The 18708-nt window shown below is 39.7% G+C and overlaps 1 protein-coding gene across 1 annotated transcript in view; it reads right to left on the reverse strand.

Moving 5' to 3' along the window:
• enpep (glutamyl aminopeptidase) overlaps positions 1 to 18708 on the reverse strand; it is a 62451-nt gene that overhangs the window by 26081 nt on the left and 17662 nt on the right. Inside the window, exons 2-6 of the mRNA XM_060832609.1 lie at positions 6843 to 6984; positions 6242 to 6373; positions 5226 to 5346; positions 3286 to 3440; positions 2006 to 2119 (exon numbers count right to left, since the gene is read on the reverse strand). Of these exons, the coding sequence (XP_060688592.1) occupies positions 2006 to 2119; positions 3286 to 3440; positions 5226 to 5346; positions 6242 to 6373; positions 6843 to 6984 (664 nt within the window). The remainder of the gene's footprint in view (positions 1 to 2005; positions 2120 to 3285; positions 3441 to 5225; positions 5347 to 6241; positions 6374 to 6842; positions 6985 to 18708) is intronic.

Consider the following 18708-nt stretch of genomic DNA (forward strand, 5'->3'; position numbering starts at 1 on the left):
ATATGGACACTTCCTGTAATTAGAAAGGCTCCCATATATTGCCTTGCTTTGTGTTCTGACTCGCATACAGATTCCAGAACTGAACTGTTCACAGGAGCAGGAGAGTCAACGTTTCGGGCATGAGCCCTTCTTCAGGAATGAGGAAAGTGGAATCAGGAATCGACTTTCCTCACTCCTGAAGAAGGGCTCATGCCTGAAACGTCGACTCTCCTGCTCCTTGGATGCTGCCTGACCTGCTGCGCTTTTCCAGCAACACATTTTCAGCTCTGATCTCCAGCATCTGCAGTCCTCACCTTCTCCCTGAATTGTTCGCAACCCGGGAACTGTCTGTACTTCAATAATAGCAGCAGAGAAAGGAATCTCCAAAGAACATGTTCAGCCCATTTATAGATAGTTTCAATTAACCTATTCAGACATGTTATGACACATTTACAACAAATTGGATTTGAACCCAGGTCTTTCAGCTCAGAGGTAGGAGCACCACCAGTGCATCACAAGAGCTCTATTGTTCAGTAGGTCTCCGCTGATATCAATGAAGCACTTTCAGAACCTGGCTCAATTTTTGTTGAGGGATCCACTTGATATTACTCACAGACCATTTTTATACATTTCAGCACTTATTTACAATCTCACACAATTCCATTTTGGTGAGACAGTCTCCTGGGGCTTTGGACTTATGGCAGCAGAATTAGGATAATCTCCTATAATCATCGCGAATTCATTTAACTTAAAGCCATAACAAACAAGGAAAACATTGATTTTCTGCACACCATAGTGCTCAAATTGGCAGAAGTCAGCTACATTTTTTTTTGTAAAAAGGAAAGTTGACCCACTTCTATACACAAAAAAAACATCTCAAACTGATGAGGTCTCAGATAAATATTTGTGAGTTTGTCCAACAACAATGGTGGGCAGCACGGTGGCACAGTGGTTAGCACTGCTGCCTCACAGCGCCTGAGACCCGGGTTCAATTCCCGACTCAGGCGACTGTGTGGAGTTTGCACATTCGCCCCGTGTCTGCGAGGGTTTCCTCCGGGTGCTCCGGTTTCCTCCCACAGTCCAAAGATGTGCGGGTCAGGTGAATTGGCCATGCTAAATTGCCCGTAGTGTTAGGTAGGGGTAAATGTAGGGGTATGGGTGGGTTGCGCTTCGGCGGGTCGGTGTGAACTTGTTGGGCCGAAGGGCCTGTTTCCACACTGTAAGTCTAATCTAATCTAAATCAAACATGCAAATGATCTCAGTTTTAACTTGTGAGGCACTTTGAGATGTGGCAGCACAAATGCAAATCTTTAAGAATATATTTGTTCTACATAAAATTAGACATGGCTGTCAATACAATTTTATCCAATGCATTCCCCTCCCCGCCAATCCTAATCCATATAGCAGTTCCTAAATTTCTACAGACTCCATATTAACTTGCAAGGAATTTATTACTTCAGTCTTCCTGTTCCAAGTTGAGATGAGCATTTCTTACTTTTTTTCTTGCTTTTGCACCCTTCTAGTCCCTGAATCAGATTCTTTCCGCCATTTGCTGACCTTCTCTCCTATTTTCAGCTCCTCGTCTAACACTGTAGTGCCTCTCTAAACCCTCACCTCCCCCTCAAAAGAATTTCCTCTCTCCTACTTGAATATACATTTCCTCCCCAGTTCTCAGCCTTGTCAATCAGGCTCTCTACCCCACTTCTCTATACCTCAACCTCCAATCCTGTCTGCTGTCTATCAGCCTCAGTTCCCATCCCATCCATACTTCCATTGGCCTTGGTAAATGCTGCCATGCATGATGTTCATCTTATCACTGGCTGGTTTTCTCCCACATTTGCTGTTGATTAGTTCACCATGACCCCAAGTTTCTTCCATTTCTTTCCATTCTATTTATGGGGGTGACTTTTCTTGCCTTGGTCACCTGTATAAGTGGATACACTTGGGGTGATTTCACTGCCAGATTGATCTGCCAATTCCATATATTTTGAGGTCGGTTCAGGAGCAATGTGGAAAATTTACTTACCATTAACCAATCAGGTTCAGTAGCATTTACTCCAATGTTCTCAAAGAAACTAGCAAATCCTTCATTCAGCCATAAGTCATCCCACCAATCCATAGTCACAATATTTCCAAACCACTACAAGTAGAAACAATGTTCATTGTACACTAATTACCATTAATTTTAAGGCACTTGACATCAATTAAAAAGGTAACTAAGTGAAACATCTGGAAGCAAACCTCCTTAGTGTTTTGCCAATTACATGTATGAGTTCAACCTCACCTTCCTGCAACTGATGATTTTATGGAATTTCCACATGGAAAACTATGGCCTGCAATCAAAGTTCAACTTAGAATTCATTACTAAGGTTCCTAATTAAAGCTAAATAGGTTTACTTTGTCCTTTTTATTCATCCCCATTGCTTTTGAAAGCAATGAATATCTGCAATATAGTTTTGACAGAAATCAGATATTTGTGCATATTCTAAACATTCACAAGAATTTAGATTTACACATGTTAATGGATGGCCTTCAAATTAAGATAGATTAAAATTGTAAAAGGCCCCTTTACCATTTGAGATAACTTGGATTTTTTTAGTGCAGAAACACATATCCACTATTCAACCTAATGGAATGCAGACTCAAAAGAAATATTTGTGGATGACATGGTGGCACAGCAGTCGAGAGAAATTTATGAAATCATGAGGTATGGATAAGGTGAATAGCCAAGATCTGTTCCCCAGGGTGGGGTGAGTCCAAACCTAGAGGGCATAGATTTAAGGTGAGAGGGAAAAGATTTAAAAGGGACCTAAAGGGCAACCTGTTCATGAATATATGGAATGAGCTGCCAGAGGAAGTGGTGGAGGTCAGTACAATTACAACATTTAAAAGAAAGCTGGATGTGTATATGAATAGAAAGGGTCTAGAGGACATGGACCAAACGCTGGCAAATGGGACTACATTAATTTAAGATATTTGGTTGGCATGGACGAGTTGGAGAGAAAGGTCTGTTTCTGTGCTGTACATCTCTATGACTCTGTGATATTTTTAATCCAACGAGCATTTATTTAGTTAGATCCCTCTGCTTTTTATAATCTCTATTAAAATCCTATGAATGTCACTATTTCTAATCCCTTAAATTCTGTTTAGTTGAAACATAGTAACTTCCAATTCATCGTTGGATAAAACTAGAAGCTAGAGAGATATTTAAGATTGAGCACGAGTCTCATTATCTGCAGCTCAACCTAAAGTCAATAATATACAAACTGGCATTTCTGAACAGTTAATGTTGCATTCTTACAGTACCTGGTGAACAAGTTCATGTGCAATAACTGAAGCCACACGTTGCTTATTGGAGGAGGAAGATTCGTTTTTATCAAACAGCAAATTAGTCTCTCTGTAGGTGATCAGTCCCCAGTTTTCCATTGCACCGGTACCAAAGTCTGGGATGGCAATCATATCTGCAATGTAGCCAACAGCATCAATAAGATTCATTTGACAGAAATACAAACAGTGTGTTCATGTTAATCTTTCAGAATCACTGAGTAAATAACCACAAGACTGCATGCAGTTGACTGCTCCAGTATTCTTCTATCATTTGCAGATTACCATATGCTATAAAACACAGTCATAAAAAAGTAGCATTTAATGATTAGATGGCAGATATTTATTGTGTAAATAATATTAACTATTAATTTTTATGACTGTGATTTACTGAAGCGAATCTGATTAATGCATTGATTCCTGTATATTTCAAAGCCTTTCTAGAAACACTGAGATAGAGGAAACAAATTATGACATTTATCCTACAAATGAAGGAGTCTTAATTGTCCCAGACTGAGCAGTTGCATTCAAGGAGTCATTGAGTTATAGAGTTATACAGCATGGAATCAGGCTCTTCAGTCCATGCCGACCAGATATCCTAAATTAGTTTCATTTGCCAACACGTGGCCCATATCCCTCTAAACCCTTCCTGTTTTTATTCCCATCCAAATGCTTTTTAAATATTGTAATTGTACCAGTTGCCACCACTTCCTCGAGCAGTTCATTCCATACATGCACCACCCTCTGACTGAAAAAGTTGCCCCTTAGGTACCTTTTCAATCTTTCCACTCTCACCTTAAACCTATGTCCTCTAGCTCTGGGTTCCCCCACCCTGTAGAAAAGAACTTGGTTATTCACATTATCCATGTCCCTTATGATTTCATAAACTTTGACAAAGTCACCCCTCAGCTTCCAATGCTCCAGGGAAAACAGCCCCAGTCTATTCAGCATCTTCCTGTATCTCAAACCTGCCATTCCTGGCAACATGCTTGTAAATCTTTTCTGAACCCTGTCAAGTTTCACAACATCCTTCCTATAGGAGGGAGACCAGAACCGCACCCAAATTTCAAAAGTGGCCTAACCAATATCCTGTACAACCAGAACATGGCCATTGGTTCTCGTATATGCTCTCAACTTTTGTAAGGTCGCACAATCAGCTGCATGCTTGAGGCGGCAGAGTTTGGCTAAGAAATGAAGATGTTAGTGGAGTGAACAGTATGCACAATACATCAGATATTAAAAGGAAAAGGCGAGTGTCCTATGACCTTTCTAGAGTTATCAAGGACTGCTCAGCTAGATCAGCCAGGAACTGTTTTGGTATGAAAGTGATTCATAAATTTAAATGACCGACATTAAATTGGCAATGTGGAGTATGCTTAATGTTACAAGTTGACCTTGCTCTTCCTATAGCCATCTTGCAACTCCCTGCAGTAATATTTTCAGACCCCATTATGAGGTTGATATCGAAAAAGAACCTCAGGTGGTCTGCAGAACCTGCAGTGAAACAAACAGAATTGTCTTTGAGTGCAATGTGATCGTGCTTCCCCAGCATTTGCTGTTGTATTTCAGGTCTCCAGCATCTGCAGTATTTTGTTTTTACTTTGTATCCCATGATGTCATTTGTCTCCACAATTCAATTGGTTTCTGTCATGAACATGCTCAGTGATCATCAAAAGTCATTGGAGAGAGAAAATTCCAAACAGTTAACACAGTGAAGAATTTCCTCCTCATCTCAGTCTTAAATGACCTTTCCTTCATCCTGGAATGATATCTCCTGCTTTTAGACTTATCAGCCAGGGAAATATCTTACTACATCCTGTGATATGTTTGCAGATTTCAATGAGATCACCTCATTCTTCAGAACTCTTTAGAATGCAATATACATTTGTGATATACAAGAAAGAAACAGATAGGAACAGTACCTAATTTAGGAAGTGAGTAATTCATGTTAAAATATTGCTCAAAGTAGTCAAATATATCTTTCATTGTATCTGCTGCGTAAACTGCTGTTTTGTTCTGTTCAGGCTGAACATAAATTCTCAGCTGAAAGGTAAACATACAAAAAAGTAAACTTAAGCAAATGTATAAATGTTACTAAATTCACTTGATTCTCTAAGAAAACCTTTGTGTCCTTATTACTTCAACGTAGTCATGTTCCCTTCTCTTATAACAATCTAATCTCAGGCATGCAATGAGGTCTATTACGTTTTAAGTCTTCACTTTTTCTCTTCCTCTCCTGAAGCTTCTCTCTTGAACCAAGGCTTCCCAGGTGCCATTTTGTCACTCCTCAGAGAAATTGATAAACCAGATTGCGTAAAAGATTAGTCGATTATAGAAATATTCCAGCTGAACCCGATCTGGTCACCTTGAAACATACAAACTCCTGTACATTTCCCCTATCTCCAAACAGTAACCAGGAGCAGCAACCTGAGCTGGTGTGCAAACACTAATGTCAGGGTCCCAGCTGCTAAAGCCAGCCAAGTCAAGATTATCAAAAGTTTGATCCAGATTTTGTGTTGCTATGTCTGGCTAAACTCTGCATAGTATTATTGCACCTAGCAGCTTTAATAAAGTTAACACCTATATTGGTGTCTCAGTGAGAGTGAATTCTGTTGAAACATCACAGATCAAGTTTTTATGGCACTGAACCAATTGGTGATTCTGACCAAGCAACACAGTGGGCACAATTTTGTTCTGGAGCAGTGTTGTCCATTTCACATGATTGCACAAAGTTGAAGTTATCTCCACTGTCATTGCAATTCACTTCTGCCAGTTGCACTATCAATTACTCATTCTTCTTTTAAGTATGCAATGATTACCACATGAAACAACATACCTTATGAGCACAAGGCAAGTTCATTGTTTTGCAACATCAAAATAATCAAATTTACTTTGGCATAGAAATACTCGCTTGTTCTCAAGATATTAAACAACTCACAGGGACTCCTCTTGATGACATCCTTTCTTCAGGCACAAACTGATGAACTGCGAAACAGACCAAATAGGTACTCATTGGAACAGATTTTGCAAATATGGTTTTAACCAGGCCATCACCCAGGTGGTCGATTCTCTGGAAGACAAAGAAACTCCCATGTACCATAACATACCTGTACTTCGGTTTGTTTTAGTGCCTTCACAATTGTCATAGTACTAATACAATATATTCATATTTCTCTCAATGTATAACTGATGTCACAATATAAAGTGTGAAAAGTATAAAACAGAGATAACACTAATTATTACTGACAGATCAAGACCAGAAATTTTAAAGCTTCCTTCCCTTATCCCAAGGAGACAATCTAGGGATTTACAAGTTACTACAGAAACATTCTATTTTTGATACTTCCCAATAACTGAACAGTGGGCTCAAAAAGTTGAAGTACATTAAATAGAAAACCATTTTAGCAGAGGCAGGCTGCAGATTCTAGATTATCTATAAACTGAACCACAGAACATGCTCTCAATTTTCCCATACACTCATTTTCATATATTTTATCAATTGCTACATCAATTTAATTTTTGAATTGTCATACAATTACCTCAACTGGCATGTTTGAAAGTGCTTGATATGCATTGTTATGTATTATAGAGATTTTGTATGTCGCTTTCTTGTTCGGTTCGTCAAAACATGGGAAAGATTTCCGTGCATCTGTTGGTTCATGGTCTGTAGCTGCAATGCTCCTGTTAGAAAAGCAACAATTTAAATGGATACTTAAGGAAAATTAGAAATATCAAAAACAAAGCCAGTCCGATAAATATTTTCTGAAAAGATTTTTGGATCAGTAGCTGTATAATAAAATACAGCTAATGGGGCAAATAAAGCTGCACATCATAAAAGGCAAAATCTTCTCTTATGAAATTTATCATCTTTTAATAAATAATTCCAGTTTTGACTAACACCCACCAAACATGTGCATATGGATAGAACTTTATACTCAATATCTGTCATCCAACGGCACAAGTTATTTATAGTTAAATTGATGTATTTGATGATCGAACTGTAAATATCAGCAAGTAGATAAGTAGCCTGTGATAATAATGTGCATGGGAATCACTGATCTCCCCGTGGAACTCATTGGGGATGAGCTTCCTTGGTAACAGTCAGCAGTCCAACTGGAACTCATCACCTGAACCTTGTGTGACGCACACCCAGTTTTTGGTTTTGTGAAAAATCATTTGCTGCGTTTTTGGCTGCACTTCAGCCCTACATTGCTGATCTTTGGGTATTTTGTGCAGAGGAATCTTGGCAGGTCGGGGAATCTCGGCTATGAACAGATCTAAACCGCAGGATGTGGACAGAGTCATCTCTGTAGACTGCCTGCCCCTCTTCCATGGCTGCGTATGTGCCTAGGTGTCCTTCGAGAGGGAGCGTGTGCTTTCCCTCAGTGCTCTGACTGCCTTTACGGAAAGATGGGCACTGCAGGGGATACAGTGCTTTAGTTCCCCCAGCCACCTCCATTTTGAATTGGTCCCTTCCTGCTCTTCCAAACACCCCTCCTTCCCTTTACTTTTCATGGTTCACATGCCAATAATGGGTTTTGCTTGTAAATATCTAATTGGGTATTTAACTGGATGGTGGTTAATGTTTAGAAGATGAAACAAAAAGAAAGTCATGGTGATTTTGGTGTTGGGAAAATCACTCAATTGCTGTTATAGCAAATCTGGGTATGGGAAAAGAAGCAGAACCAATATCACACAGAGGCTTAGTTGGTTAAAGCGCTTGCTTAGTAAACAGGAGGTCATAACTTCAACTTCCAGTGTGGCCTGTGCTTCATTTTAAGAAGGGGTCTTGAGATCAGAGAACATGGCACGTTCGCACCAACCAACCCCATGGCTGAACACTTCAACTCCCCCTCCCACTCCGCCAAGTACATGAAGGTCCTGGGCCTCCTCCATTGCCAAACCCTAACCACCTGACACCAGAAGGAAGAATGCCTCATCTTCTGCCTGGGGACCCTCCAACCATACAACATCAATGTGGACATCACTAGTTTCCTCATTTCCCCTCCAGCCACCTTATCTCAGGTCCAACCTTCCAATAGGCACCACCCTCATCACCTATCTTACCTACCTATCTTCCTTCCCTCCGATCTGCTCCACCCTATCATTACCCCCACTTGCATTTATCTATCACACTCTCAGCTACCTTTTCCCCAGCCCCACCCTCCTCTCATTTATCTCTCTACCTCTCTATCCCCTTGGCTCACAAGCCTCATTCCTGATGAAGGGTTCTTGCCCGTAATGTTGATTCTCCTGCTCCTTGGCTGCTGGCTAACCTGCTGTGCTTTTCCAGCACCACACTTGCATCTCTAATCTCCAGCATCTGTGGTCCTGACTTTCTCCTGGAGGTTGAAAGCTTCAAGTTCCTATGAGTGCTGATAACCAATAACCTGTTCTGAACTTCCCATGTCGATACGTCATACAAGATATAACAATGCCTCTTCTTCCTCAAGGAGCTTAGGAAATTCGATATGTACATAAAGACCCTCACCAACTTTTACAGATGCACCATAGAAAGCATACAAATTGGGTGCATAATGGCCTGGTACGACAAATGCTCTGCCCAGGACCTTAACAAACTATAGAAGGTTGTGTGCACAGCCCAGACATCGATTAACACTTCTGGTTAACACAGAAAAGCTGCCAACAACAAAGACCCCTCCCACCCTAGTAATACCCTCCTATAAACTCTTCCGTCAGGCAGAAGATACAGAAGCTTGAACATGCACCAACAGGTTCAAGAACAGCTTCTTCCCTGCTGGTATTAGACAGATAAATGGACTCTCTAACTTCAAATAATGTTGATCTTGCTTCATGCACCTCCTGTGCAGTGTAACCTGTATGCCTCACTCTGTCTAAGCAACGTATGATCTGTACATCCTTGCTTGCTATGATCTGCCTGTACCGCTCACAAACAAAGCTTTCCACTGTACTTTGGTACACATGACTCCAATAAAGCAAATCAAATATTGAATATTTGATTTTTTTAATTTTGAAACTCAAACTCTAAATAAAGCCTGAAAAAACATTCACTCCTGTAGGCAGTCTTTAAAAAAAATCCAATTGACCAATTGCTCTGATAGCAACCACAACAAACAAATACCATGTGCCTGAAAAAAATGCAGTTACTTCCTTATATCTGGTTGTTCGGAAGTAATAACAAATGGATACAATTATTGCAACCAAGTGGCAACAAGTTACTCTTCCAATTGTTGGTAAGAATCTAATGCTTATTTGGCAGGAACCTATGTTACAGCCATTTATTTTATTTGTTTCATTGATAATATGTGGTACTCAATCACAGAACAAAATTGGTTCCACAAGCCAATTGCTGCTCAGTTTCTGGCATCCCCTGCCAGGAGTTCACCTTTTAGTCAGCACCCATTACAGAAATTCCAAATTATTCTCTTTTCTGTCAGTCACCCTGGTGAAGAGTCTGTCATCTTTCTCTTGTCCAGGTTGACTCAAACTATCTGATATCGACTTACATGAATATGCAAAATGGGCATGTAATAATCAAACCTTTTGCAACCAGAACTGGACCCATGTCTTGCGCATGCTAACTCCTTCAGAAACTTGGAGCCAGGAACATGCATGAAATTAGGCTTAACATGGATTTGTTATGCACCATATCAATATAAATAATTAGTATTACAACCCGATTCACTTTTCCTCTTCAGCACACCTTGAGCAAAATTCTTACTTGGTATTACCATCTGATACAAAAGCAGTTTGTGATAGATAATGACTGAAAATTCAGATAGTAGATTCTAATGCTGCCCCCCTGCCCAAAGTAATGTCTCTCTTGCTTGCCCCACTAGAATTACTTCTAGCCACTCCACTTTCATTATTAATTATAAATGATAGCAGAAGTTGTTGATGGTCTTTTCTCATGTAAACTTTGTTACTGTTACTTCCCAGGAGGACTGGGAACGGATCCGGTATGACCCAGGATTAGACTGTAATGGCCCAGAAGTTATTTCACAGAGGCAGAGCACTTTGTGGAGGTATCTTCTCTACATTTCCTAGCTCTCACCTGACAACTTCTGTCTGGACTGAAGCACTCAGTAGCAATTTTTTCAATTGTTGGTAAGAATCTGATGCTTTAACCACCAATCCCAGTTGTTACGATATTCCTGCCATTCATTCCATGGCAGAATCTTTCTTGGTTACAGCAACAACTCTGCTGCCTTCATCCTATGGAAGAACCTGCTTTCCTTATCGTCAGAACTTTTGACTCGTTCAACTTGACTCACGTGTCAGCTTCAAGCCAGACTGGCTATACATTTTACATGAGGTAAAAGTGGGTACTGCAGATGCTACAGATTAGAGTAAAGATTAGAGTGGCGCTGGAAATGTTTAGCAGGTCAGGTAGCATCTGAGGAGAAGGAAAATCAATGTTTCGGACAAGAGCCCTTCATTAGGATTTTCCCGTTCCTTGGACACTGCCTGACCAGCTGTACTTTTCTAGCACAACTCTAATCTTTACACATTTTGCACTGCTCTACCTACTATGTGCAAGAACAAAATGCACAAAACTAGTTTGGAATATAAGCTGACATTTCAAAATTGCATTTGAGTTGGTGGTTACTATACAAGAGTATCAGCAATCGCTAAGATAGTATACTGTTTTTCATTGCTGACACGACATTGTTCCAATTAACTTGTCTGAATCCAAATCTTAAACTACCCACCATACAAGTAGTGTGAACATAGCACTTCAGATTTTATAACAGTATTTTTAATACATACATGCTAAGGTAACCTCATGGAGAGACTCAAATATGAATCTGCAATCCAAACACATTTGCAAATGTTACATGAAAGAGATATTTGCAGCAAGGATAAATCAGTTGTCATCTTCTTTTATTGCATATTTAAATTGTTTTGAAACTGCCTGTTCTCCAGTTATTGCTAGCAAGTCTCCAATGTTGCATTTGGTCACTAGCCTACTTTTGCCAAAGAAAGGAGTATGGGAGAGACAGAAGAATGAAACCCAAACATAATGTTTATTATGTAAAGATGAAGGATTTAATTGTGCATTCTGATTGGAATAATTGTGCAAACATCAGCATGATTTTGAAAGGCTTACGTCATTTCCCAGCTCCACCAGAACAAACTATACCAAATCTTGTGTTGAAATCTCAGTCTCATTCAGGTTTCTGATGGATAGGAAAATAGGTAATAAACATAGAACATTTTGAAAGCTAATCCTTTACACTTGAGTTGACTATTTAGAAATTATTGCTGGTAATACTAATGATCTGCTTTTGTAGAAAATGGTTTTATATATTATTCAGTCTTCATTTAAGTAGAAAATATCAATATAGATTCAGAATCCCTATAGTGTAGAAGGAGGTCATTCAGCCCATAGAGTCTAAACTGCCCTCCGAAGAGCATTCCACCCAAATCTCTTTCCTATCCCTGTAACCCTGCATTTCCCATGGCTAACCCACCTTTCCTGCACATCCATGGACTATACAGGGCAATTTAGCATAACCAATCTACCTAATCTTCACATCTTCGGCTTGTGGGAGGAAACCCATGCAGGTACATGGCTGGTGTGCCACTGGTGAGGTACTGGAAGACTGGAGGTTAGCTAATGTGGTGCCATTATTTAGAAAAGGTGGTAAGGAAAAGCCAGGGAACTACAGATCAGTGAGCCTGACATCAGTAGTGGGCACATTATTGGAGGGGATTCGGGGGGGATAGGTTTACAAGCATTTAGAAAGGCAAGGACTGATTAGTGATAGTTGACATGGCTTTGTGTAGGAAAACATGTCTCACTATCCTCATTGAGTTTTTGAAGTGACAAAGAAGATTGATGAAGGCAGAATGATCACCATATGGACTTCAGCAAAATGTTCAAAAAGATTCCACATAATGGACTGGTTAGCAAGGTCAGATCACATGTAATCTGCAAGAGCTAGCCAACTGGATACAAATTGACTTGAAGGTAGGAGACAGCAGGTAGTGGTAGAGGAACATTTTTCAGACTGGAGCCTGTGACTAGCAATGTGTCTCAAAGATCAGTGCTGAGTCAACTGCTTTTCATCATTCATATAAATAATTTGGATATGAACAATGGAGGCATGGTTAGTAAGTTTGCAGATGACACCAAAATTGGTAGCATAGTGGACAGTGAAGAAGGTTACCTCAGAATACTACAGGACCTTGATCAGATGGCCCAATGGGTCAGGGAATGGCAGGTAATTTAGATAAATGTGAGGCATTTCCATAAAGCAAACGTTTTCATGCAGATGGTGGTGCGTGTATGGAATGTGCTGCCAGAGGAAGTGATGGAGACTGGTACAATTCTACCATGTAAAAGGCATCTGGATGGGTACATGAATAGAAAGGTTTTAGAGAGATATGGGCCAAATGTTGGCAAACAGGACTAGATCAGTTTAGGATATCTGGTCAGTAAAATTGAGTTGGAGCAAAGGTTCTGTTTCTGTGCTGTACTTCTCTAATGACTAGATGATAGATTTAGGACATACATCAGGGGTAGTTTCTTTACTCACAAAGTAATAGGGGCATGGAACAGACTGCCTGCAACAGTAGTAGACTTGTCGATGTTAAGGGCATTTAAATGGGCATTGGATAATAATGGATTGGCGTAGGTTAGATGGCCATCAGATTAACTTCACATTTAACATCAAGGGCTGAAGGGCCTGTACTGCACTGTAACATGGTATGATTTATGATTATGTGAGTTCATAGATTTATATGCATGTCTAGCAAAGTTCAATACAGATGGAAACAAGATTCATGATAACAAATATATGTACCAACTAACTTCACTTTATCCCTGAATCCCTTATAGTCAAGGGGTATGTGTCTGCAGTGACATCTTATATTTCTATAACATATTTAAAGTACTCAATTCAGCAGCAGGCATGCTGAGACTGGGGTGAGATTATGCAGGTAGAAAAAGGCACAAACATACAATTGGAAGCTACTCAAGATCAAAAGGAGGTAATTTTGTAAACAGACTAGTTTAATCAAAGATTACCATGGAAAGGTGAAAGATTGCTTCAAACAAATAAATTAAGCCCTAATATTTGGAAACAGTCATATTCAATAACTTCAGTGCTTAATGTAATATCAGTGAAATGCTACAGAAAAACACTTCATATTTCTATGAAAAAACAGCCATGAAGGAGTGTGTTTGCGTTTAAAACCATATTATTCTACATAACACATTAGGGTTAATAACAGTTTCTAATTTCTTATGCAGGGGTCAGCTTTATTAAACATTCTATTGGCATGTTTAGGGTAAATCCTGAAGTAAGTTGATACATCTAGGTGCTGTTACACTCCAGGAATGATGATAGGAAATAACTTTAACAGAGTTCCTTCCCGATCTAATCAATTATCACCAACGTTTACGTTTTGTGCTTCGGCTAAAAAAAAAGACCTTTGAAAGCATAAGATTATACATTTTAAAAGGTCAACAAAATTGACTAAAAGTTTCTATTAAAATAAAGCAAATGAACCATTTAAATATCCATGTTTTACAGAAGTTGAAATGAGATGTTTGGCAAAGCAATGTAGTCCTGTGTTTATTCATTACAGGAGCCCAACAAATATTAAAGTATATATTTTGGCAGAAGCTATGAACATTGATAAAAGAAAATTGTGAATAAAACCTGTTATATCACAATGAAAGTAATTCAAGCGATAATGCTAAAAAGTGAACAATACAGCAGGATTTAAAAAGTGCTTTTTTATTTCTACATTGTTATCATACTGAATGATTGAAATTTACAAATGTTTATTTATTTAAATGTTAGTTATGATTAACATATTTCTGTCTTCAAGAACTGTGTGACCATTTGACTATATTATTAACTTTAGTGAAGGATGGAATTGATCCTTCAACAGACAACCTTGACTTTGGTACAGTTGTAAGATTGTTGTCATTGATAAGGCCTTTTGGTATAGGCAGCCTTAGGTGGCTAATACAAATAGAAGTTGAAAGAGCAAAGAATAACAATGGACATTCTTGCATGACATCAGGGCATTGCAAAATATTTCCTATTCATTGAACCCATTATGGAAGTAAAGTTGACAGTTGTAATGCAAAGAAATGTAGTGGTTTCCACACAAGGTCCCAAAGACAGCAGAGAGAAGTGCCCAATTAACCTATATGTTAGTGATTTGGTAAGGGGATACCTGCATATTTTAGTCAGAACACCAGGATAACTACACCACACTTAGAGTCATAGATGTGTACAGCGTGGAAACAGACCCTTCGGCCCAACTCGTCCATGTCGACCATATCGACCAGATATCCCAACCTAATTTAGCCTCACATGCCAACACCTGGCCCATATCCCTCCAAAACCCTTCCTATACATATACCCATCCAGATATTTTTTAAATGTTGCAAGTGTACTAGCCTCTACCACTTCCTCTGGCACGTCATTCCATACACGTACCACCCTCTATGTGAAAACGCTGTCCCTTAGGTTGCTTTTATATCTTTCCCCTCTCACCCTAAACCTATGCCCTCTAGTTTTGGCCTCTCCCCATCCCAGGGAAAATACTTTGTCTATTTATTCTATCCTGCTCCTCATGATTTTATTAACTTCTACAAGGTCAGCCCTCAGCCTATTCAACCTCTCCCTATAGCTCAAGGCAACATCCTTGTAAATCTTTTCTGAACCATTTCACGTTTCACAACATTCTTCTGATAGAGACCAGAACTGAATGCAATATTCCAACAGTGGCCTAACCAATGTCCTGTACAGCTGCAACATGACCTACCAACTCCTGTTCTCAATACTCTGACCAGTAAAGGAAAGCATACCAAACACCTTCTTCACTATCCTATCTACCTGCGAATCTACTTTCAAGGAGCTATGAACCTGCACTCCAAGGTCTTTTTGTTCAGCAACACTCCCTAGGACCTTACCATTAAGTGTATAAGTCCTGCTAAGATTTGCTTTCCCAAAATGCAGCACCTCACATTTATCTAAATTAAACTCCACCTGCCACTTTTCAGCCTATTGGCCTATCTGATCAAGATACCATTGTAATCTGAGGTAACCTTCTTCACTGTCCACTATACCTCAAATTTTGGTGTCATCTGCAAACTTACTTTCTGTACCTCTTATGCTCACATCCAAATCATTTATGTAAATGATGAAAAATAGTGGACCCAGCACCGAAGCTTGTGGCACTCCACTGGTCACAGGCCTCCAGTCCGAAAAACAACCCTCCACCACCATCCTGTGTCTTCTACCTTCTAGCCAGTTCTGTATCCAAATGGCTAGTTCTCCCTGTATTCCATGGGATCTAAGTTTACTAACCAGTCCTCCATGGGGAACCTTGTCGAACAGCTTACTGAAGTCCATTTCGATCACGTCTACCACTTTGCCCTCATCAATCCCCTTTGGGTTTTTTTGAAGCAGTATCAATCAAGTTTCAAAGACATGATTTCCTACGCACAAAGCCATGTTGACTATCCCTAATCATCCCTATCATGTACATCCTGTCCCTCAGGATTCCCTCCAACAACTTACCTGTACCAACATCAGGCTCACCTGTCTATAGTTTCCGCTCTAGTCCTTACTATCTTTCTTAAATAGTGGCACAACATTAGCCAACCTCCAGTCTTCCTGCATCTCACCTGTGACTATTGATGATACAAATATTTCAGCAAGAGGTCTAGTAATCACTTCCCTAGCTTCCCATAGAGTTTTAGGGTACACCTGATCAGGTCCTAGGGATTTATCCAATTTTATGCATTTCAAGATATCCATCATTTCCTCTTCTGTAATATGGACATTTTGCAAAATGTCATCATCTATTTCCCTACAGTTTACATCTTCCATATCCTTTTCCACAGTAAATACTGATGCAAATACTCATTTGGTATCTCCCCCATTTCCTGCGGTTCCACACAAAGGCTGCCTTACTGATCTTTGAGGGGCACTATTCTCTCCCTAGTTACCCTTTTGTATTTGCAAAAACTCTTTGGATTCTCCTTAATTCTATTTGCCAAAGCTGTTCCGCTGTTTGCCCTCTTGATTCCCCTCTTAAGTAAACTCCTTCTGCCTTTGTATTCTAAGGATTCACTTGATCTATTCTATCTATACCGAACATATGCTTCCCTCTTTTTCATAACCAAAACCTCAATTTCTCTAGTCATCCAGCAATCCCTACACCTACCAGCCTTTCCTTTCACCCTAACAGGAATATACTATCTTCAGACTCTCGTTATCTTACTTCTGAAGGCTTCCCATTTTCTAGCCATCCCTTTACTCCTGAAGAAGGGCTCATGCCTGAAACGTCGATTCTCCTGCTCCTTGGATGCTGCCTGACCTGCTGCACTTTTCCAGCAACACATTTTCAGCTCTTTACGTCTGACCCCAATCAGCTTTTGAAAGTTCTTGCCAAATACCATCAAACTTTGACCTTCCTCCAATTTAGAACTTCAACTTTTAGATCTGGTCTATCCTTTTCCATCAATATTTTAAAACTAATAGAATTAGGGTTGCTGGCCACAAAGTGCTCCCCCACTGACTCCTCAGTCACCTGTCCTGCCTTATTTCCCAAGAGTAGGTCAAGCTTTGCACCTTCTCTAGTAGGTACATCCACATACTGAATCAGAAAGGTTTCTTGTACATGATTAACAAATTCCTTTCCATCTAAATCCTTAACACAATGGTAATTCTGTGCTATGTTTGGAAAATTAAAATCCCCTACCATAACCACCCTTACAGATAACTGAGATCTCCTTACAAATTTGTTTCTCAAGTTCCCACTTACTATTAGGGGGGCCATAATACAATCCCAATAAGGTGATTATCCCTTTGTTATTTCTCAGTTCCAGCCAAATAACTTTCCTGGATGTATTCCGTGAATATCCTCCCTCAGTACTGCTGTAATGCTATCCTTTATCAAAAATACCACTCCCCTTCCTCTCTTGCCTCTCTTTCTGTCCTTCCTGCAGTATTTGTATCCTGGAACATTAAACTGCCAGTGCTGTCCATCCCTGAGCTACGTTACTCTCTGCATAGTGCCATTAAACAGTTTATCCTTACCTGATTAAAAGCTTTAATCTCCCTCTTTTAATATCTTATCTGAAAGATACGTCAAATAATGCACCAATATGATTCTAATTATCAATGAAAGCCTGCCAATACATTAAATATTTTTCTGTCTACATTTTGAATTCAAACCTTTCCTATTTGAGTTTATTTTCAAAAAAGGCAAGAATCATTCAGTACATTTCTAACTTGTTTTGAGACATGCATTATGTTGACAGTTACAAATGTGTTTCTTCATGTAAATCCTAATTATCCTTAACTAGGAGTCCCTGATTTATGAATGTTGGATGAACAAATACTAGTGTACGATTTAAAGTAGGGCTTTGGGTGGTGCTGTTGAATATGGTGACCTAGGAGTTCAGGTACACAATTCTTTGAAGTTCGTGTCACAGGTAGACAGGGCTGTTAAGAAGGCATTTAGCACTTTTGCCTTCATTGCTCAAACCTTTGAGTGTAGGAGTTGGGACATCATGTTGAGGTTGTACAAGATGTTGGTGAGGCCACTCTGGAGTACTGTGTCCAGTTCTGGTCTCCCTGATAAAGGAAAGAGATTCATGTACTGGAGAGGGTTTAGAAAAGATTTACCCAGCATGTTGCCAGGAATGGAGTTAAAGGGAGAGGCAGGATAGGCTGAGACTTTTTTCCTTGAAATGTAGTTGGTTGAGGGGTGACCATATCAAGGTTTATAAAATCATGAATGGTATAGCAAAGTTGAATGGCAGGTATCTTTTCCCTATAGTTTAGTTTGGGATTATGATTAGCATGGACTGGTTAGACCAAAAGATCTGTTTCTATGCTGCATGTTTCTATGACATCATGTCTTACAAATGCAATCCCATACAAGAGTGTAAACTTAAAGGTCAGACATATGAACATTTCTTCTTCTGCAGTGTCCTGAACTGTGTTCCAGCTTGCATTCAAATCAGCTTATGAATGGATTCAGGAATAGAACCATTTGCAATCCACGGACTGCCTGTATCATTGGATGTTATGACAATTCTGATATCTTGCTCTGGCCAAAATCGAGCAATGTGACTTGATTAAATTGGATGCAATCGACACCATGCCTGATAAAGCTGTCAATCATTGCTCTGGACAATGCAACAGCCATTATCTGCAGTTTTCCCTACATGTAGACTATTTTGTAGGCAAATCTCATGAGGCAAAGCTGAAATCTTCGTACTGTTAGAGGCAATGGCAACTTCCTGCTCTTTGCTAATAGGCGGCATGATGGCACAGTGGTTAGCACCGCTGCCTCATAACGCCAGAGACCTGGGTTCAATTCCTGCTTCAGGCAACTGTCTATATGAAGCTTGCACATTCTCCCCGTGTCTGCTTGATTTTC

This window comes from Hemiscyllium ocellatum, chromosome 1 (genome assembly GCF_020745735.1).
Source record: "Hemiscyllium ocellatum isolate sHemOce1 chromosome 1, sHemOce1.pat.X.cur, whole genome shotgun sequence".
NCBI classification, from domain to species: Eukaryota; Metazoa; Chordata; class Chondrichthyes; order Orectolobiformes; family Hemiscylliidae; genus Hemiscyllium; species Hemiscyllium ocellatum.